General features: G+C 41.3%; 1 protein-coding gene across 1 annotated transcript; it reads left to right on the forward strand.

The window, feature by feature from the left end:
• Positions 1 to 395: 395 nt before the first annotated feature.
• Positions 396 to 15669, forward strand: DDX18 (DEAD-box helicase 18). The gene is made up of 14 exons (XM_020779614.3): positions 396 to 631; positions 2209 to 2397; positions 3191 to 3337; positions 4872 to 5007; positions 6217 to 6317; positions 6450 to 6649; positions 6731 to 6845; positions 7819 to 7958; positions 8530 to 8691; positions 10239 to 10391; positions 11424 to 11537; positions 12472 to 12528; positions 13708 to 13885; positions 14797 to 15669. The coding sequence occupies exons 1-14, from the start codon at positions 493 to 495 to the stop codon at positions 14940 to 14942; spliced, it is 1977 nt and encodes a 658-aa protein (XP_020635273.3). The 5' UTR covers positions 396 to 492; the 3' UTR covers positions 14943 to 15669.
• The last annotated feature ends 7823 nt before the right edge of the window (positions 15670 to 23492 follow it).

Below are 23492 nucleotides of genomic sequence, written 5' to 3' on the forward strand. Positions count from 1 at the left end.
GCCTGATCCCGCACAAGAGGGGTGGCATCTGCAAGCTGAGGAGAGATCACAAGGCTTTAAGGGAATTAGAACACACAAACGTGGCAGGAGCTAATGTTATTTTTTATTTACTTAAAATATTTTTACCCCGCTTTTCTCTTAAAAAAAAAAACCCAAATAAAGCAAACTCATTCCCATTCGCTTTGATTTCAATGACAGAAAACACAACACGAAAGGATGATGGGAAGGACAAGCAGTCCCGGTACCCTTCCCCCCCCTTTTTTTTTTCCAGCCCTGTCTGCAAGCGGGTCTAAAGACGCGGCGCTGCTTCCTCCGACCCTCTAGAGGTCGCTGCAGGTGCGCCGTCCGAAGACTGGGAGCACCGAGCACCGGAAGCTCGGCTGTGTCACCTGACACTGCCGCTTCCGGTTTCATCTTCTCTTGCGCTGGTTTTTTCCTTCCGTCCGGCGTCCAGACACGTGTAGGTCGCGGTCGGTCTCCGCTGCTGTCGGGATGGCGGCGAATACGGGGAACCTCCCGATGCGGCTGCTCCGCAAGAAGCTCCACAAACGCAACCTCAAGATACGCCAGCGCAACTTGGCCCGGCAAGGGGCGGCCGCCGCCGAGAGCTCTGGGGCAGGGAGAGCCGGCGGTGAGGTGGCCGCCATTCCCTTCAGGGTGGAGGGGGAGGTGGAGGGAGGGATGTCACCGTCGGTGTGGGTTACCGTGAGGGAGAAGGAAAGGGGGTCGTCGGGAAAGTATGCCGGACGGGGGGCGGGGAGAGAGAGAAAATGCGTGCGTGTGGGAAGAGGAGTGGTTGTTGCACAGGCGTTATAATAGGTGGAAAGCGAATATTCATATTTCTGATTATTTAAAGCCGAGAGTTCAGTAAAAGGGCCATCCGCGAGACTAAAAATACGGTATGGAGATGATGGTCAAAAGATCCGCCGCTTGTTTTATTGACCTGCAGCATGGACGTAATCAACTAGATCTACTTTGTGGTATTCTGTAGTTTCCGACTTAACTCGGGGAGGAGAATCACCAAACTTGTTATCTTCTACTCGACTGTCCAGTGAGGGGGGGGGGGATATTTTGTAGGATGTAAACAGATAAAGTTCTGGAAATCCTGCCTTTCAAGTTTGGATTATTGTGTCTTAAGAGGTATTCAGGTAGTATCTATGTAAATAGCATATCAAAGCTTCAGTATGGTGAAAAATCATATATTTTGTTTCTTATTATCATTAGGCAGTCAGAAATTCTTGATTTTCTGTAAGTATCTGTAAGTTCCTTAGGGATCTACAGGTAGATCCTGAGTACTCTTCTGCTCTTATAAAGCATTCAAAAGCAGAATGTATCTAATGTATCTTGAATGTTTTGCACTAGATGTGCTTTTTGGTCTTGGGCTGGCCTTGTAAGAGTTAGTATTGAAAACTTTGTACAGTATTAACATAAGAAGAGCCTTGTTGAATCAGGCCAAGGGCCCATCTAGTCCAGCTTCCTGTATCTTACAGTGGCCCCACCAGATGCCTCTGGGAGGAGAGGAGACAACTGCATACCTGTCTCCTGATACCCCTCCCCTGCATCTGGCATTTCGAAGTACCTTCCTTTGAAACCTGGCTATGATACATCCAAATCATAGCTTGTAACCTGCGATGGACTTTTTCTCCAGGAGTCTGTCGAATTCTCTTTTAAAGACAGCTAGGCCAGATTACATCACCACATCCTGTGGCAAGGAGTTCCACAGACTACTAACACACTGGGTCAAGAAATATTTTCTTTGGTCTGTTCTCACTTTCCCAACACTCGATTTGAGTGGATGTCCCTTGGTTCTGGTATTGCATGAGAGGGAAAAGAGCTTCCCTCTATCCACTTTATCCATCCCTTGCATACTTTTATAGGTTTATATTTACATTACATATATTTTAGGCAGTCATCTAAGGGTCATGAAGCATAAGGCTGAAGTTAAAGCAGAATTCAGTGTGATCAGTATCTGGATCAAAAACTGCCTAGGCATTATGCAATAGAGGGTGAATGATTACAGATAAAGACTGGAATCCACTCTGCACAGATTTGGAAAATTATCTTCTAGAAGAGCACACTTTGGCATGCTAAGATTACTGAAAGTAGGAACACTTACATAGATTGGTATTGTTTCATACTCAATATTTCACCCCACTTGGAAGAAATATGTTCAAAAATAACTATCATTACTCTTTGCTCCCCTGTTAGGCCTAACAGCAGAGGACAGTTCAGAAGAAGTATCCAGTATCCAAGAAGCAGTGGTGGAAGAACAGAAACCTAAGGGTGTGGAACAGCCAAACATCATACTTAATGCAGAAGAAGCTGGATGTACACAACCTGAGTTGAAGAAGAAGAAGAAGAAGAAGAAAAGAAAAACTGTTAGCCAGACAGAAAATGGTATTGCATTTTTAATTTGTACATCATTTTAAATGACTGACTGACAGTAGCTAATCAATTATTTCAGTGGTTCCCAGTCTTGGGTCCCCAGATGTTCTTGGATGAAGACTCCTGGAAACCTTCACTATTAAGCTGTCTTGGCCAGGATTTCTAGCAAATAGATAATTGCTTCCTTGATCCAGTTGTCTTGTGATATTACTATATTAATTATACCATCACTGGAAAATGCATGTTGAAAGATTTTATATCCACAAAGGGTTGAAGTATAGTGATGTTCCATGTTGGAACTCCATAGAAAAGTAAAAGACTGTTTTGAAAATGTTGAATCAGAGTATTCATGGGGCGGCAGCAGCAATGGCTATAAACTTTGACAATTAAAAATGAAGCCTCTAAGTTAGCTACTTCCTGAAACAGGCGTACCTCTGTTCCAGGAAGTAGCTAACAGCAAAATACTCTCTCTATTTTTGCCATTTCTTTCAAATTCTGCTTGGGTTCAGTTCCTATTGGATTTGGAGTGGTAGCTAAAGATAGATATTTGATGTGATTTACAAAGGAATCGTAGGGCTTAAATGAAGTTCGTACCCTCACTCTTCTCCATGTTCCTTTCCATAACATCTGGTTTCCATGTGGCTATTCCATATTTTGCAGATCGTGCTTATTTCTTCAATTTGGGCTTTCATTCAAGGATGTTTGGTAGTTACATGGGACTATTGTGACTCCTTCATTTAAGCACAGTAATTGGTATGTAGATGTCCACTAACTGACACTCATTGGTTTTCTTGTACGTGTGCAGAAGCTAAAAAAGCAAAAATTGAAGAAGAATGTGCTCAGCTAGAAGAACAGGCCCTAAATGGGGAACCTGAGAAAGAAAATGATGACAGTTCGGATGAGAAAGAAGCGGAAGATGCTGATGGACCTGCCTTACCCCTTGGACTAACAGGCAAGTTTTTTTCCTTATCCTGTCTCTATTTTGTTTCTTATAGCTTTGGCATGTTGTGAGAATGGCTGATGGTTAGATTCCAAAAGATCTCCTGTATGGAGAATTAGTGCAGGGAAATCGCCCCAGAGGGAGACCACAGCTGCAATACAAGGATATCTGCAAGCAGGATCTGAAGGCCTTAGGAATGGACCTCAACAGATTGGAAACCCTGACATCCGAGCGTTCAGCCTGGAAGCAGGCGTTGCATCATGGCCTCTCCCAATTTGAAGAGACCCTTGTCCAGCAGGCTGAGCTAAAGAGGCAGTCACAGAAGCAGCAAAACCAGGGAGCTGGACAGGGGACAGATTATATTTGTCTTCAGCGTGGAAGGGATTGTCACTCTTGAATTGGCCTTCTCAGCCACACTAGATGCTGTTCCAAGTTCTCCATACAGAGCACGTTACCATAGTCTCTCAAGACTGAAGATGCCTAATCTAACTTCAGAGCTTTAGAAGCTTGCAGCCAATATACTTGAATCTTTCCTGTATTTACCTACTGGAATGTTAAAAGAACTTCTGTGAGGCCTTTCTCTGGGTTCCTTTGCCAAATGAAGTGAAGGGGTGCCTACAAGTGAGATGGCCTTTCCAGTAGTGGGACCCTGTGTATGGAATGCTTTCAACCAGGGGTGTCCATGTTATGGTCTTTTGTGCACCTAGTAGAAACCATTTTATTTTTTATCTTTGCAGTATTTTATGTTTTACTGCTGCATTCGCTCTGTGTCTAGTGAGATGTATGTCACATTGAGGCACATCTGTATAGAATTCAATACAGTAGGACCCCAGTATCACTGGGGGGTTGCTTTCAAGCCCCCTTGCCCCCAATCCCAAAAAACACAGATATACAAACCCTATATATAGCATAGTCTCCACTTTCCTTTAGTGGGCAGTTCTGGTACCTTGGAAGCACATGCTTCTTGGGGGTGGGGGAGGTTATTTAATAGTTTGAAGCAGAGAATAAGTGAAACCATGGATACTGATCCCATGGATATGGCAGTCCTGTTGTATTTTAGGGTGGACATTGCCCATTGAATTGGGAATGCTCGGACCAATAAGTTCCCACATGGAAATGCTACATATGATGAGCCTGTGCTGGGACAAAATCCTGAGAATGGTCTGCAACCATATATAACTCCTTAATCTATTCAGCATTGCTGCATGTGACTGTCGTGTCTGAATGTAGTAAATCAAAATGTATACTAACTTTCTTGTTTTGTGGTCAGTTGATACTAGAGAAAGTTATATTCAGTAGGAGTAGAGACTTCTACATAAATCTGATTCCATCTCGTTTCAATGATGTTTCATCACATTTATCATAAGTATGCTTATTTTCAGTAGCCTGAAGGAATTTGACTATAGTTTGAACAACTCTTGTTGGGTGAGCTCGGATAATTTAGAAACTTTGTTCCAGCATAATAAAACTAGATCTGTTTGTCTATAACGCCATTGACTTGGGCAGTCTATTGAGGGGAAGAAACTGAGATGGTTTGTCTCTTCAGGTGCTTTTGAGGATACATCTTTTGCTTCTCTGAGTGACCTTGTCAGTGAGAACACATTGAAAGGAATAGCTGACATGGGTTTCACACACATGACAGAAATCCAGCATAAGAGTATTAAACCACTCCTCGAAGGCAGGTAAGAAATTTCCATCAAAACCCAATTTATTTATTTTTTAGTGTTTCTTTTTTGGCATACCCTCTGATGATAATAATATAGCAACCAAATACAGAGAATAAGTAATTTCTGGGTGGTTTTGGTTTTGCTTTTCTTGTTCATTTGCACAAATGTTTTCTGTATTAAAATTGGGAGACGTGTTCACTCTTTTCTTAAATGATTTGGCTGCAATCCATTAGAAAAGGAATCACAGGTGAAACATACAGGCATCAATGAAATTCTCATCAGAGCCTACATTCCTAGTGGTGAGGGGTGATAGTTTTTGAGCAGCCCTAAAGCATCTGAAGAGCCACACATTCCCCACCGTGGGTGGGTAGAATTACTCAACATTTTTTTTCTAACTTAATGCTGAATTACATCAATTGTGTATTTGATTTAAATTCAGGTAAATTTGTAGTGGAGAATTACATTAAATAGACAGGGTTTAAATTTGTCCACAAATGTATTTTAGAGAGCAAAACAGTATTTTTTAGTAATGTGTAAAAGTTTAATTCCCTGTTTTTGCAAGCATGAGATGTAAAGAACTGAACTCACAAAGAGAAGGCTTCACAAAACAAACTTTACTTGGCCATTCAAGTCATAAGAATGTTTAACAAAACTTATTTCTTCTACAACTACATTAGCTTGACTCAGGGCTAGGTCATATTCTATACCCTTGTGAATTTTCTGTGTGCACCCAAGCTTTTCTATGTGCATCTAGGAACTCTGCACGTTAAGATGGTGCATTTTGTAGTTGCTCCTTTTTTTTTACTGTGATTGTCTGCTGGTTACTACTCCCTCAACAAATACCATGTAGTTTATGTTTTCAGCCTCTCTTCTAACATCAGAACTGCAGCAATATGCTAGCATGTTTTGGACATTTGCCAGGCAGTCCATTGCCTTCCCAACTCATGAGGGTTTGGTATCTATATATGGCCAAAGTGGCTGGGAGGCTGCTGTTTTGAAGGATCAGAGCATGACATGCAACAGCTACTTTGGGGAAAGAGAAATGGCATTTAGTGTTCCAGCATTCTGTGTGCTTTGAGGCACGGCACGTCATTTGACAAAATAGAGTTCCCTGTCTCTTCACTCTGAGAACGGGAAGAGAATTGGAAGTGAACACTTACATTGTTTAAATTCCCCTGATCTGCTATACTACTAAAATTTTATTTGTGGTTCTTCCATCTGCAGAGATATTCTAGCAGCTGCAAAGACTGGCAGTGGCAAAACCCTTGCGTTTCTTATTCCAGCAATAGAACTCATCTACAAGTTAAAATTTATGCCCAGGAATGGTAAGATTTCACATTTTTTGGCTTATTATTTAAGAGTCTTGAGGTGAATGTGGGGATAGTAGTACCCTGTCATTTTTCAGGATTAATGCACACCTTTTTGCATTGTCTTCTCCCCTTGCACCCTTGTTTCAGGAACTGGTGTTCTCATCCTTTCACCTACTCGAGAGCTTGCCATGCAGACCTATGGTGTTCTCAAAGAACTGATGACTCATCACGTCCACACCTATGGCTTAGTCATGGGCGGCAGTAATAGATCAGCTGAGGCACAGAAGCTTGCAAATGGGATAAACATAATTGTGGCAACTCCAGGCAGACTTTTGGACCACATGCAGGTAGGATAAGTTATGGTGGGGAGTGCATGATGTACTTTGTGTTCATTTTGGTAGCTGGCAAGCCTGCATTTTGTCTTTCAGAATACTCCAGGGTTTATGTATAAGAATCTGCAGTGTCTGGTGATTGATGAGGCCGACAGAATTTTAGAAGTTGGGTTTGAGGAAGAAATGAAACAAATCATAAAACTTCTGCCAAGTAAGTCAAGTTTGCAAATCATCATTGAGCAGTATTATTTAGATAATGGAGAAAGTAGCAGTACCCAAAGAACAACCGTTTGTAACTCCTAGTTGCTTATCCAGTGCTTAAAATATAGCTATGTTAAGCACTACTGTATAATAGACATACCCTAGTGCTTAGTGGATTTATTGGCCAACATTCTATTACATAACATAAATGAAGTCTTAAGTTTCAGACTGTTTCCTGCTGGTAAATAGGGAGCCCCACCATTCATACATTTATTTTCCAGTGATGTATGTAATTACTAATAACATAAGTCCCAGTGGCATAAATGCAGTGCCACAGTGGTGTGTGACTCCTCTCCTCTCACATCCTTCCGGGAAGGGGTCTTTTGGTCTGGACAAGGACTCACTGGATACTGTGTTCAGTGAGACTTACTCCCAAGTAAATACGTTTAGGGATGCAGCCTTAAAGGCCCTTTGCTTCAAACTAGATTTCTGTGTGTTAATAAATAAATCTTTTGGTGTGCTACTATATTAGGCAAAATCTGATCTGAAAAGAATGGATTTGAATTGGAGAAATGTCTGAGCTTTTATTTATATAAGAAATGAGTTTTGAACTGTGAATCATCTGGGCTTTCGTAAAGATGTTAATGTACAGTGGACCCTTGACTTACAGATGGCTTGACCTACAGACTTTTTGAGTTACAGACTTCTCTGGCCGCAAAATTTAGGTTTGACTTGCAGACTGAGATTTGACTTACAGACCAGGAAAAAAACCAAAATGGAACAAAAACGGCCTGTTACGGGATTAATCGGTTTTCAATGCACTGTAGGTCAATGGAGACTTGACCTACAGACTTTTTGACTTGAGAACCGCCTTCCAATACGGATTAAGTTCTCAAGTCAAGACCCCACTGTACTGCCTTACTAAGTCTTAAAAAACTGTTGCTATATTATTCTATTGACGTTACCATTTATTTTCATCTCAGAACGTAGACAAACTATGCTTTTCTCTGCTACACAAACCCGTAAAGTTGAAGACTTGGCAAAGATATCTCTTAAAAAAGAACCATTGTATGTTGGGGTTGATGACAATAAAGAGACAGCAACTGTGGAGGGACTTGAACAGGTAATTTGTTGATGAAGTGTTTGCATCTTAGTAGAGGGTACGCTTTGCTTTTAATGCTGTTCTGAATATTCTTCTTCAGTTGCCTTTTTTTCTTTGTTTCTTAATATTTGTATTGAAATGAGCATCTAAGTATTGGTATATCCTACATTTTCAGTAAACACAAGTTTTCATAGTTTGGCTTTGCTTTTTTCAAGTTTGATTTTTTTCCACCCCAAAAAAGATATTCAGATTTCCCTTATTCTGTCTCATTCACGATCACTTGCAGTATAGTTGGTGCCAAAAGTGGTCTTTCGCATGGCAAGAGCCCCATACTGCCGATTGGATCTATGAATTGCATTTAAGAGATGGGCACTTGCCATGGTGCAAGGCTGTTCAGAATGGAAAAGTTCTCATATTTAAGGATGCTTTTCATCCCAGTTTTCATCATCAACATCAATGAACTATGAGAAACTGATTTTTTGTTGTTGCACTGTTTAGTTATATGTGGGTTTAAATGCTAGTTTGCCTTATTTGCCAGATGTACTTGTAAGTGAGTAAATTATTATATGTAGATGAATCCTTTTGTTTTTAGGGTTATGTAGTGTGTCCTTCAGAAAAGAGATTTCTTCTGCTGTTCACTTTCCTCAAGAAGAATCGGAAGAAGAAGCTGATGGTCTTTTTCTCTTCGTGTATGTCTGTGAAGTACCACTATGAACTCCTGAACTATATTGATCTGCCAGTCCTGGCCATTCATGTGAGTGTCATTCCTAGGTTGCATGAGAGCTGGAAATGTTGAGACTGCTTCTTTATTCTTGATTTGTTTTGGGTGATTTTATAGATGTAAGGCCACCGTCTAATGCCGCAGCATCTAATCCACCAGTTATAACGGTCTTTTTCCCCCCACTGGTTGAGATCTTGAACTTTTATTCTGCTCCCCAAAGTGCTCGCACTGGTAGAAAATTGGGTGGGGACTTGCTGATTGCTTCTCCTTTAGCAGTCCCCAACATCAGTTCCCCACTATTTAAAAGAGTCCCCAGCAGATTTTAGGTGAATATAGGAAGTTGAAGTGAAAGGAAGGTGGGGTCAGAATCCTCCCTTTGAGAGAAGCCCTTCTGTTTGTAGGAGATTTTGCTGGATATGACAATTAAGCATTTTGATCATGTTTGCCAATTACCAGTTACACTTTTGGCCAGACAAATGCCAATTTAAACTGGCAGTGAATCCAGGCTTATGAGATTGCGAGGTTAAGTGTTAACCTGCTGAATATCCCATCCTTTTATAAGAAATTTCTCCTATTTCTGCATGTGCAGCTGGTATCTTAGGTTGACATTCAAGCTTGAATAATGCATGCGGCTTTGAAGTTGTGTAGATTACAGGTGGCCTTTATGAAGGCTGGGAGTGCGTAACAAGAATGTCAGCAGCTCAGCAAGATTTCAGCAATGGAGTCATAAATTAACCTTTAAATACCACCAGGAGAACCTTTCTCTTAAAGCTGTCTTTAAAATGCTTATCTGAAGAACAGGGTTGTGTCTGCAAGGTTGAAGTTGTTTGTTAGAATGGTGCTTGCTGTCAGTTAACCGTATTAAGTGCCTCTACATTGGTGTACTAGAATGATTTTTTTCTGTTGTCCATAATGGGGAAGAGGTGAATTTTCCTTTGTTTCTGCATGAATCAATGTGAAAACAAAAAAGTGTATAGACAGCAGAGATGGGGACAAATATAAAAATGGATTAGTTTTTTTGACAAAAGTAGCTGATTCATTAAATATTTGTCCCTTCATATTCGTGGGTTCCAGAAGCCCCCGTGAATATGGACGAATACTCTATTTACCTGTTTTTATTCATCCTTCGTATTTAAAAAAACCCATTCTGCCTACCGGCTGCCAATCAACTGATCAGCAGCTGATAGGCAGCCACACACCCCTACAGCCAACCACCCCTACAGCCTATCTCCCCACCCCCTTCCTCTCCCTACCTTAGCCCCACCCTCACCAACACCCCCTTACCTTAATCGCCACTGCCAAAGTCTTCATCTGGCCTCCCAGCCATGACATAAAAAGCTAGACTGGCTGCCCCTTGCAAAGATGGTGGCTGTGGCTTCATTTAGCGTAGGGAAACTGCAGCTGTCATCATTACAGATTCCCTTAAGGCAGGCTAAGGGAATCCAGGCTGCCCTTTGCAAAGATGGCAGTGGAGGGGGGGCATGGTGGTGGGGTGGCAGGAGGGGGGGGTTCTTGCTGTCCTCTTTGTAGGATTATGTAGTTGCTAATAAAACTCATCTTGATTTTTTCTTTCTTTCTAGGGCAAGCAGAAACAGACCAAACGCACAACTACATTTTTTCAGTTCTGTAATGCAGATTCTGGAATACTCTTGTGCACAGATGTAGCAGCTCGGGGACTGGACATTCCTGAAGTTGACTGGATAGTTCAATATGACCCACCAGATGATCCAAAGGTACCAGAGTTTCTGGAAAGTTGTGTGGTGTGATAGCATAGTTATATTAAGTATTCCCTTCTCAAGCTGAGAGTGCCATACATAGGTTCATTTCTCTGACAGGCCAAAACTAAACCCAGATTTCCTTAACGGTAGCAAACTCCTTGCGTCATATAAACTTGTGTCTACATTGCAATGTGTAATTTGAAACCTTTTAGTGTAATAGTAAATGGTTGTATCAAAGGTGTAGGAATGTTCTTACTATTGTATATTATAGAGACTAAAAATGTATGCATTGAGTGTTAGGATGACAAGTTTTAATAAATGGTTGGATACATCTTGTTTTAAGAGAAAAGCAGGGTTGGTAAGGTAACTAGAAAGCACAGAACACATCATAAGATTGATATCTAAATCATGGATTTATATGCTTGCTGTCTGCTCACAGGATAACTTGTGTCAGCTTAGTAAGCAGCAGCATCCTAGGGAGAGCATCTGTGGCATGTCTGCTTGCCTGTCTGCATGGGTAGTTCTTGTCACATTTTGGGCACACAGTACTAACTGGCTCCAGAAGGTGGCTGGACATCATACCTTAAAGAGTAGCTACACAGAAGAAAGGAGTAGGTGAGCAGAAATTAACCACCTCCCTGTACAGAGTGGCAGTGAAGACAAGCAGCAGTAGAAGCTTCCCAGGTCAGTCAGAGACTCTTCCAGAGTATTTAGGCCTTAATAAGTTTCCTGAGGATGCTAATCCCAGAAGCCATTTCTGGCGAGTACTATACCAATCAGAAGCGTGATGCTTATGCTGCTTTCTTCCCGGCCTAGCCCCATTGTGCCCAAGAAGGCATGTTTTTCTGCAGCCTCCGTACTTACTTGTTCTGGTTTTAATATTTAGCTGGCCAAAGTTAAATCCATAATTGAAATATGACTTCCTATGTATTGTTTCCAAGAATGCAGGGATTGTCTTGCTACATGTTGTGTTTACCTCAAAGTGTCAACTTTCACAGAATGTTAGGTGGTCACATATTGCGTCTTTTTTTTTTTTTTTTTTTTAAGGAATACATTCATCGTGTTGGAAGAACTGCCCGAGGTATAAATGGAAGAGGGCATGCTCTGCTTATTTTACGACCAGAAGAGCTGGGTTTCCTGCGTTACCTAAAACAGGCTCGGGTGAGTTGGCATACCTTATCACTGCAAAGTTGCCAGCAGTTGTAATGATTAACCAGAAGCTTCAATATTCAGCCCATCTAATTGCCTAGAGAATATTTAATAAAATATAATAGAAACGTAGGACAGCTGCTGTGAAAAAACTGCATGGTTAGATTATATGTTTTCAATCATTTGAATGTAGAGATTAAAGTGATAGAGGAAATTAAGTAAAAGCCACTTTGATTAGTAGTGCTGGTCCTAATTAAGTGTGCTGGTCCCATAATATTTTCACTGGTAACAGAATAGAGAGAATTAGCTCCTACCTTCTGTGGTGCTAGGAATGGCCGCAAACTGTCTGTGCAAAATATCACTTTGTGTCTTTTTCTCAAGGCTTTAATGGTGGAGAGACATGTTGTGGAGACGCTGAACAATACTGGTGCATGTTAGGGATAGCCTGGGGCTATGTGAGCTTGTTTTCCCATCTTGCGGTGAATAGTGTTCACATCTTTTATGGGAATTATGTAGAGATGGAAACGTCTGTTCTGTGATGCATTTCCACAGCAATTCATCGGAGTAATCATCTCACAATGAGTATAAATGCCCTGAGTTACCAGAGTACTTCAGAAAGCGATTGCAAGGTGTTGTTCATGCTGCCTGTCAAAGATTGTTGTGGCTCTGTGAAACATTGCCTGATGACAGTTTCAGTCCAGAATTGTAAAGCTGTCATTAGAACATGGTTCTACAAACTTTATATCAGCTACTGTGGAGAAACAAGGCTAAGGGGTACAGAGAGAGAACACGTGGACTCCAGAAACTGTGTGAGGTTGAGCATGGGAGTGATGAGGCTCATGTTCTGTACAGATGCCTAGTTGTGTTTTATTACAGAACTGTCTTTTAAGAGGTGATATGTGAACAATGAATGCCTTTCAGTTACTTTTGTGTATAATTCTTTTAGGTACCACTAAATGAATTTGAATTTTCTTGGGCCAAGATTTCTGATATCCAGTCACAGGTAAGGCAGACTTTATGCTACCTGCATAATCAGTTTGTCCTGTTTTTTTCCTGTGTCTCTCTTTGTGAGTGGCCAAGACAGCTAACATCATAAATATAAAGAACTATCTATAACTTTAAATCCCATTTAAAAAAGACAGGACATCCTACTTTGAGGCTGCTGTGGGCCAGAAATGGAACCATGTCTGAACAACCTTTAACTTTAATGCATTAAATTACCATCTGTTTGGAAAGTTAATTGTGCCTGCTGCTGGGTTTGTTTGTTTGTTTCCACTGTGTTGCTCGCACTTTCCGTAGAATGCATCAGAAGTCACAGTGTCAGGAGTGAGGAACGTGCACCATCTATCTGGTGTTGAGAGTTTTTGCCATAATCTGTGACCATCAGTGTTCAGAATCATGGGATTTCCACAATAAGATTTGTGATTTCAGGAAGCCTTGCTTTCTAAGTGGATGACGTTTTCATGCCCTCATCATATTTTTCATGTTGTATTAGCCTGTTGCAGTAAAAATAAGAGTCTTATGTCATATTAAAGACTATGGGGTTTTTTTGTATAAGCTCTTAATAGATTGTAGGCCATTGCAGTCTACTGTTATCAGATAAAGGGGCTTCAGCCTGCAAAAGCTTGTGCAAATAATGCATCTAGTTTTTAAGCTGTCTCAAAACCTTTTCTACTGAACAAAAGAAATTGCTGTTAATATTAAAATTCTATTATCTACTAAGCATTTTAAAAAATTCACATTTTTAAAAAGCCCAGTATCTCAATAGAATGAGTTTATTTGAGTTTATTGAATTAGAGTTTGAAAACATTTACTAGAAACCTATTAGTATTTAAATAAATTATACCCAAATTTGCCATGCAGGTAATAGAGAGGCTGGGGTGGGGGAGGGGAACCTCTTGGTTGTGTGTCTGGTCATGCATCCACTTGGACAACCAAAATTTGTCCTGGTCTCTCATCAGTTCACCACAATAAGTAGAACAAGTTATGCAGCTCTTATGCAAACACCAGTAGGATTGTGGCAATGTATATTTTAAAAACATTACTTGTTAAATTTGTGATGCTGTTCCAACTGCGTTGTTGTATATGTGCAATAATAAATGTGTCAGTTACCTGATTTATTTTTCCTATGCACTCATTAAACTACAAGATATACTTGTGCATTTTCTTTTTTAATTTTTAGCTGGAGAAATTGATTGAGAAAAACTACTTTCTTCACAAATCAGCCCAGGAAGCATACAAAGCATATATAAGAGCCTATGATTCCCATTCTCTGAAGGAGATCTACAGTGTCAATAACTTGGATCTGCTCAAAGTTGCTCTGTCATTTGGCTTCAAGGTCCCACCTTTTGTTGATCTCAGTATCCTTTTATTGTGAGCTGTTCACGTACGCACAGACAAAGAGAGATATATATATCTGTGTATGTGTTCCTGGAGATAGGCAGGGGTCAAATGTTTGTATTAATATCATTTATAGGCTGCTAAAATAATAGTAGAGCAGTTTAAGTTATGTTTTTCTGAAGTTAGAAACTGCAGCTGGAGGTTCAGTAAGTTCCCTTTCTGTGTGAAGGAGGACAGGGAGTGTGCGAAATGGGGTGGTATGTTCCGGCATTGTAATGCAGTCAAGTTGGGTCAAAAAGAATATTTTGCATGCAACCAGTCAGTTCTACCTTGGCTTTGACAGCACTGCCACTGTGTGAAGGGCTGCAGTTGGGGACAGTCAGATATTTTGGGGTTGCAGTGGACACCTAAAATAGTGTTGAGAGATATGGAAACTCATGGGTTATGTGACACTGCCCCCCCCTCAATGGTTTAGGACAGTTAAAGAAAGTTACAGTGGTTCCTAACCTTGGGTAACTCTGATGTTCTTGGACTGCAACTCCCAGAAAGTCTGGCCAGACTAGCTAGTGGTGAAAGCTGCTGGGAATTGAAATCCAAGAACACCTGGGACCCTCAGGTTTGGAACCATTGGTTAAGGATCTTGTTCTCTCTCAAAATGCTTTGTGCACACTTCAGTATTCAAATAGACTTTGTGTTTAAGTGAAGTAATTTTGCTGCCTTTTACAAGAAGTTAAAACAATGATAGTGTCTAAAAGAGGACTAGCATAATGACATTTTATTTTCCCTTTGCTGTGATTATTAGCTTATTTGGAAAAGTACTAGACCAGCTGTGATTGTTCATCCTTTTCTGAATATCTGTCTTTTGAAATTTTCATTACATGAAGCTAGTTTTTATTTTTATGAACCTGTGTTCCCTTGACATACTTCTCAGATGTAAACAGCAGCCATGGGAAGAGACTGCAGAAAAGAGGTGGCGGAGGAGGATTTGGCTACCAGAAGTCAAAGAATGTTCAGAAGTCCAAAATTTTCAAGCACATTAACAAGAAAAAGTCAGATAGCAGACAGTTTTCCCGCTGAAATGCTTGCTTGTTTATTGAAAGGGCTCTTGAGAGACCACCACATCATCTTTCTCCTGAAGTGTAGAAGAAATTGCATTCAGCATAGAATTGTGTATAGCATTTAAGGAGTGTCCTTTAAAGCAACATTCTGGGACAAAGTCCAATTCACTGGGAGCCCATTGCCTGGACATGGAAAATTCCTATGAGTCTTTTCCAGCTTCTGTTTACCTGGCCATGTACCTGAGCTGTGGATTAGGCCTTGGCTTCCCCGCAGGGATTATAGCAATAAAACTGGTTTTGTCACACATCCCTATTGGGTCTCTTTAGCTGCGATGTGTAGTGTGAGAACTGCTGGGTGGCTCAGTGTTTTAGGCATCTGACTGCAGAGCCAAAGGTTGGGAGTTCCACGTCCCCACAGGAGCTGGACTCAATGATTTATAAGGTCCCTTCTAGCCCTGCAGTTCCAAGATTAGTAATTCAATGATTATTATTATGTTGCTACTCCTGAAACAGAATTGTGAGTTCTCATGAATTTTCCATGAGGTGCATTTGTCCCTGGTGGGCTGGAACAGACATTCGCGGCTATGGCCTATTGTGCTTTTTAATTTACATTTTGAATAATGATTCCCCTTGTCCCTGAATTCATGATTTGGCATTTTCAGGAATTATGTGAATACAGTAGGTGATATGTGGACTTTTGTAAGAGATAATACATTTTTTCCTACTTAAAAGTTTATATACTGCAATGGTCTTCCTTCCATTTCATTAAAAAGCAGGGGCATTTGCTGTGGTGGAGAATGTTTAGAAGGTGTTCTTGGATTTAATTGGCCAGTGGGACCCTGCTCAGAAATTCGAGACTTGGGTGTTCTGGTTTGGTTTGTGGGAGGTGAATGCTGTGCCAAGCAGCACTTCTTTTTCCAGAGCTTCAACCCATTTCATTTGATCCCTTCTTTCATTTTGAAGAACAAAAAGATTGAATAATTTTGCCTTTATTGGAGGCAAAATGAAAGTGCTACTTTGAAAGCACCAAAGGGGTTAGAGTATTATTGCATTAAATGTAAACTGAATGAAAACATCAGATCAAATGGTAAATCAAATTTAGTTATAAGTCGCAACTACAGTTGCCTCACTGAATCAGTGGAATTTACAGAAGAGTTTGCACACCAGATTCCCACTGACTCAGTGGGACTACTCCATTTGCAGCTTACTACTGGACTTCAGTCATTGGTTTGCACCAAGTAGTCCATCTCTTAGTGTGTTCATACTTTTCGGCAACCTTCAGATTATGGTGCAAATGGGATTATACTTTCTTTGCACATCAAAAACCTCCTGGCTTTTACCTTCTGAAATTGCCGTTTGAGCATTATACCAGTAGCATCACCCACACAAACAAGGCTTGTGAGTCCAGTTGGTTATGATTTCGCTCCTTTCTGAATCTACATGACAAAACTTTTTCAGTTGGAGAGGGATTTGGGGAAAAAAAGTTTCTGCTTTGATAAGAGGAGGTGTCGGCAGCATCAAGAGAAAAGAAGATCCTGTTAGTTTGCAAGTCCCCAACCAGCATGATTATTACATTTGAATAACTTTCTTGATCCATTATTATGCATAGTGTCTCTTTCCTAGTCTGGTTTTCTCCAGCTGCCTTGGACTTCAGCTTTTTTCACTGGCACCCAGCTTGAGTAATGGCCAAGCTAGCTACGGATGATGGGACACATTTCAAGGTTACCAGTTGAAAAGGGCTGAAACAAGGTAATAGTGCGATCTTCATTGAGCATTGAGTCTCATTCTGCTTCCATTGCGAGAAGCTATAAAAGGCCAAAAAAAAAAAAAATGAAGTGGGAGTCTAAAGTTTCCTGTATCTTTTCCTGTTATCAATCTTATATGTATTTAATAGACCTCAGCCATCACATACTCAAGGCTTGTCTCATAAAGATGACTGATGGTTAGGGCACCAATACCGTGTATTTCTTGAGGAATTGCCTCCCACCTAGAGAACCTTGACAAAGAAATTGGACTTTGTATGTCTGTAAAAGGAATGCGATCAAAATGATTGTGTGGGGAAATGTTTAAAACAATCTTGCTACAGCACAGTAAAAGGAAACACAGTTGCTGCAACGCCTAATAATAACCATGGGCATGTTACGTAGGATGCAATCGCTGCTGGGAGGAATGTTCTAGTATTGTGTTATTTTGCGCAGATATAAAACAGCAATTATTATCAAAATTGTTCAAGATAAAGTGGTATATAGATAGAAGATTTGCTAACCATTCAGCTAGAGTTTCATAAATTGGATATTTTCTGTCTTTTCACAACTATAGCGGTGGGGACGGGACAAGAAGAGCTAGAAAGAATTTTATTGATATATGGGAAGATGGACATTTTTCCAACTAAGGACACTTGTCTTGGTGAAAGATACAAATCATGAAGGTCACCTGCACCATCTGAATTTCTTGACAGTATGTTTAAAATCTTGAGTCGTAAGGTTTTGGCACAAACTGCTATTGATGGGCAGTTGTGTGTTTTCACACTGGGTGACAGGCTCAAATGTGGACTTGCTCAGTAGGACTTGCTTTCCATCGCAGTGTAGCCCCCATATTGCTCCCCATCTGCTCCTGGCAGGATCCCTCTAGCACTTCGGAGCAGATGGGAGTAGGGGAGCTCAGGCTAATAATATATTTCTTCTTGCAGTGTCCAGTGTTGGGTGCAACGCTGCATTTTATAACTGGATATTTGTTGCCACTTTTTTCTCTACTTAGCTCTTTTTTTCAAATGAAAATGTACTTTACTGCAGTGCACAGATTTTTATAGTGAATTTGGCTTTAAACCTCAAGCAGTCTCTTTCTGGGTACTCCTTTGTCCCGTTTCATTATTAAAGATTCTTTCCTACTCCCCAGAGATGACTTGGTATTTTTATAGCTATCCCATAAATATAAAGGTATCCCATAAATATAGATCTCAATATCTTTGTATTGGAATTCTAGACTAGGTCTGGGAGATCCAGATTCAGATCCCTCCTTCCTGTAGCTCTGAACAACTTACTGGACAAACACTGGCTGAATCTACTTCTTTTAGCCTGCTCTAGTAAAGAAAAGGGGCCTTGAGGGCACACAAAATGCTTTTTGTGCACCTGTTGTGTACCCTTGGGGTGCAAGTGAAAAAACTAAGAAAATGCAAGATTCTGTCTCATGGAATATTTTTCAAAGGAGTGGTTCTTTCTGGGTGGGTATGTATTTGTGCATATGTGCATTGGTTTGCATTTTCATGATGTACATCTTATTTGCCCAATGAGCAAATAACTTGCTTTATATGCCAGCTCAGTTTCTTGGATGTGTGAAACTAGAATATGGCAATCCAGAGAGATAGAGACTCCTAGTGCCTGGTAATGGTGGGAAGAAGGCTTAGATGAGCGATAAGACTCATGCAAAGCCTATGCTTTTTCTGAGCCCGTGTTCTCACTGCTTTAGGATGGTTATAAAAAGAAATGCTAAGTCACTTGTGAATACTCTATGCTTGGAAAGCCCTAGAAAGGTTCACCATCAGTTGAAATTGATTTGATGATGCATAAGTATTGTTAGGAGCTTTGTACAGGGTTAATTGTGAAAGTTGCGATAACCAGCCTCGATTAATGCATTTTCTTCATTGCAGATCAACATTTGAATGAAAGTGGTAAATAAAGACATTACCACTTTCTTCCCCTGATTTCTAATCGGATTTAGATGTGTCCTTATGCTTAAGGATTGCTTGTTTCTCTAACATGAACCCAAGTGCAATGACCCTGGTATGCACAGAGTATTGTTCATGGATCCCTACTACGCTATTTCTTGCACAATACTTAATGGAACAGTGTCACTACAGGATTAGGACCGGGGAGATTCAAGATGGAGAACAGAAAACCCAACTCCGTGGAATTCATTACTACAAGATGTGGTGAGGACCATACATGCAGATAATTTGAAATAGGAATTGAACCAATTAATAGTGAATGGGCATGGCTAGGACAGCTATGTGGAAGTTTGCCGTTCAGAGACTGAGCGCCAGCTAATGTAGATTAAAGAGTATAGCAGCAAAAGAGGGCTGCTGCTTTAGCCATGCTGTCTGAGGATGAAGAGAGTGTGGTTTCAACACATACAAAGGACACCAGATTTGGGAAGACACCAAGGCCAATCACGGTGATATTAGGATATTTACCTAGGACCCACATATTTCAGACAGCAAGAGATGCTGAAAAAAAAAATTGACTTACCCTAGAAGGATTTTGTTTTGTTTTTGTGTGAAATACAGGCAGCACTAAACTCGGGGCTTACATTCAGGTAAACCTCTGCAAATCCTCTCATTGTACATCAGGTTTAAATCAAAGCAAGGACTGAGCAAAATTAAGGAAACTATACATTAGGTGTCATTCTAGCGTGGATATGTTTTGTTCTTCCATTATTTATTCTCCACAAGGAATACAGGAAATGAACATGTGACAAAATCACTTAGTGGGGTGAAGTGGTATTATCAATAGGTATCTGGCAGTAGCACACACACTAATGGACTTCATAGTACAGAAGACAGATTATGAAAGCAAGGGGTGAAATGTCAGTGGAAAACTAAAACCTTAGGTACTGATGTTGACAAATTACATGATTTTACTACATGAGCTGAAGTCTATTCCCCAAAATCTCTGCTTCTTAAGTTAACTGATATATGGGATTCTGTGCTTGCCTATATATATATAAAAAATGGGGGTTCTGTTGTTAGTCAGGAAAGAAAGATGAAGAATTTCACCGTTCTGCAAAGGGGGTAGCCATGTCAGGAGTATCCTATTCCCCTGAGATTTCAAAGCCAAAACATAAGCATGGAGATGAGCCCTTGGGATGTCATGTGGTGAGGTATGCAAGAGTTGGGAGGTCATCTGGTGTGGTTGTGGCTGCCACAGCTTGTGCCATGAGGTTTCGTCAGTGCTGGTGCACTACCAGCCTTGTTGCAAGGTGTTCCATGAGCCCAGCTGTGAGCACACCAAAAAGCTATGAAGGAGTGGAAGGGGATGGGAAATGACCTGGTGTCCCTGTGCACTTGTGCCCATTGTGGCAGTTGTTGCAATACCTATACAGACCCCATGATGATGCAGTGAGCCCCAGTGCCAGTAGGGAATGAATGGAGATGAGTGTCCAGGCTACATCGCCACCTCACTCACAAACGTCAAACTTTCTCCTCAAGCTTTGTCTCACCATCTGGCGGAGATGGTTAGCAGTTTCCTGAAGCTTCCCCTAGTACCTTGAGATGTGGCAACCCTAACAGCAAATAATCTCCCAATGACTTTCATAACTGCAAAAAAAAAAAAAATGGTTTTAGGTTGATATCCTATTTGCCCACAGGTCTGTCCACTACCAGCAGGGTGGTTGTTGGATTTATTTTTTTCTTTTTTCTTTTTCCATCTCTTTAGCCCCATTACTTCTTGGATAATGCACAGATTTAGAGGCCTGCTGGGCCAAGGCATCATTGGATCGGTGGACAAGATGGGTTTTTTTAGCCACTCTCCCACAATGTGGTGACCCAAAACTAGGCATTATCAATGCAGCAAGCCAAGAAGCAGTCATACTATGGGAGGTGGCGATTCAAGGAAAGATGGCTCCCCTGGTCTCCCTTTCTCTATCCTCCTCCCCCCCCCCCCATGAATATTTATACCTCTGGTGCGAAAGGGCATCTGCTGATATGAGTGCTCCATTGGAAGCAGGTTATACTCTGCAGTTCTGAATGGGATACTGCCTTTAAACAGCAATACATGGGGAAACATTGGTTTCTAATACAGTGTGCATCCTTCCTTCCCATTTTGGCTACCTTCCTTGCCCTTCCCTGTGAATACAATTTTAGGGTTTTGCAAGAAGATTCTCATTTCTTGTCCACTGATTCTATCTCTGTCATGTCCTCCTCCCCCGCCTTCCTGCTTTTTATCTTCGGGGAATATGGGCCCTGCAGAAAACAGACTCTGCGATTTTGCATTTGTTCACCACTCCTGTTTCCTGCCCAGCAACAAAGGAAATGATAAAAGGTAATGAAAAAGTTGATTGTATCAGCTTCCAAGGCACGAGGCTTTTTGGAACAGAGAGGAAATTGAAGTGAAGCCATTCTACAAATTATGGTTACAACCATCATGGAGGACCCATTAACAAAAAACTGTACTTCTGCCATGCGTAATAAAAAGAATTTTGCATAGTAGTAATTGCAGATCTAATGAGAACTGCTACTCCCTTCTTTTACTTACCAATTGTTTTGTGAAATAAGTAAGGCTCACCTCTTTGTACCCCTACCACTGTCACCATTCCATTTAGAGGAGCAACTGCGTTTCCTTTTCAAATACTTTGTGAAAATCTGGAGAGACTACCTTGCCTTCATCAAAATTGCTCTTATTTTTTTTTCCCAATTTATAGTTTTGCTCTTGAGGGGCTGCAATAGGTCACTATAGAAAGCTGTAACATTATTATTACCTATGGCAACCAAGGCAAGTTTCTCAAACTATATTAAATGGTTGTTACATGAGGAGGGGGGTGCAAAATGGTGGAAGCAAGTCAATGGAGACAGAGGTAACTCCTGCAATGATGCAGTTACTTTGACACTATTGTGTACAACTACTAAGTCCAACCATGGTAACATTTTCCATTTCCTGATGGTGGCTTTTCCTATCCCATAACTGTTACGGGGTTCTACAGTATACATTACAAAAAAGCTGAATCCTCTTGATATCAGCTGGTCTACTTTACTTTTTGTCTTCCATGGCATGTTCCCTTGAGAATGGGTGAGGAAGAGCCTGTGAGCGGCCACTGCTCTGTGCCAATGGCCCTGCACTGTCTCCCTATGGGATCATCTTTGCCATTGCACCCCTCTGCTGGACCACTGCACCAGCAGAGGTGAGTGCCAAAGTCCAGGATCGGAGGACGGGTAAGTATTTCTCTATGGCAACTTATGGCTCGTATGCCCACAGAGATAGCTCTGTGTTCCAGCTGTGGCATGCGTGCCATAGATTCGCCATCACTGGGATAGAAGTATAATAAAATAGATGGACAGTCATCAGATCTTAGTCCAGTGATTGATGTGAAGCAATATAAACAAAGAAACGTGTTTAATATCCAAGTTTAATGAGTGCAACATAATAAAACATCTATGAACCTAGTAGTAGTAGTAATAAATAAATAAATAAATTAATAACAATAAATAATAAACTATATGGATTTGGCCCAATGTTCTGTGTAATTTTTGTCCCCACTGCAAGGGAACCTCACCCTGTGTGCACACAGGGGAAGGGGTCATCCCAAACTGGAACTAAATGGGCATCAAGAGCGACTCCTGGTGTGCAGCCCTGATGGAGATTTTGGCACACACACACACATGCAGCACAGAGAGAAGATGGATGTACACCTCCCAATGATGGAACTCCTTTTCTTTTCATTTCCATCCGCACTCCCTGCATTTGAAGGTTGATGGCATCCTTTGCTGTTTGCCATGATTTGGTTTTTTGACCTGGGGTTCTCTCCCCCGCTGGTCATCCTACTGCCCTGACTGACCCTATGGTGGATTGATGGGGTGTTTCCAGAAAGCTGTTCTTTCAGAGGTTTCTCTGAGGCCCAACCTACATGGACTTCTCCCACAGGCTGCTTATGTTGGCCTTCTTCATACCCAGGGGCCTTTGCCTCTCTGGTGACCCCAAATGCTTGGCTGGGTCCACTATGGATGAATGGGGCTTTGATGGATTCCTCTTTTGCTCCGGTACTTAGGTCTTCTTTGTCTTTCCTAGAAACGGAATCATCTCCAGCTGGAGTCTCCATTGTGGAAGGCTCTCCAACAACAGTTCTTGGAGACCTTTTCTTCCTCCATGGCAGATGAAACACCCCTTTCCTTCTGGCACTTCCCATCTTTTTCTCTCCAATCAAGCGTTGAGATTCCTTGTTTACCCCTCCATTCTTCCGTTCAGTGCAGGAGATGCAGTTTCCTATCCAGGATGCTGGTACTGGCCAACATTTCCTTTTTGTGACCTCTCCATTCTGAGATTCATGGCCTTCTCCCACTCTCCGAAAACCGTCCTTCCACCCAAACACTGAATGCTCTCCTGAAGCCTCAAACTGAGTCTCTCGTGGAACAAAGTCACTTTCTCCCATTCTGCTTTCTTCATCCCAGAAGGCCTTGGAGGTGGAATGTTTTTTCATGCCTGCAAATAATGAGTGCAATGGCTTGAATAGGTCCTTTACCTGCTTGGCTTTCTGTTTTATTCCCACGGGCTCCATGAGTTGGCGTTTTTGAGATTTAGTGATGTCTCCCCCTCCAGTGGTCCAAAATGATGGGTAGTGATCATTTTTGATAAAGGGGCCTTGGCCTGCAGCATCTTCTTTCTGGGATTCCTGTGTTTCTAAACAATCTCGGGTTGGATGAGCCAGGAAAGGAAGAGAACAGGAGCCTTCTTCCATCTTCTTTGAGGAACCATAGTGGAGAACATCATTGTCCCCAGAGGGACAATATGAAAAACGATGGAGTGAGCCAGAGTTCTGGGGTTTGCTGACCTCTGAGAGCAAAGAAGAACCTTCCTCCCCTTGC

Source organism: Pogona vitticeps, chromosome 1 (assembly GCF_051106095.1).
Source record: "Pogona vitticeps strain Pit_001003342236 chromosome 1, PviZW2.1, whole genome shotgun sequence".
Taxonomy (NCBI): domain Eukaryota; kingdom Metazoa; phylum Chordata; class Lepidosauria; order Squamata; family Agamidae; genus Pogona; species Pogona vitticeps.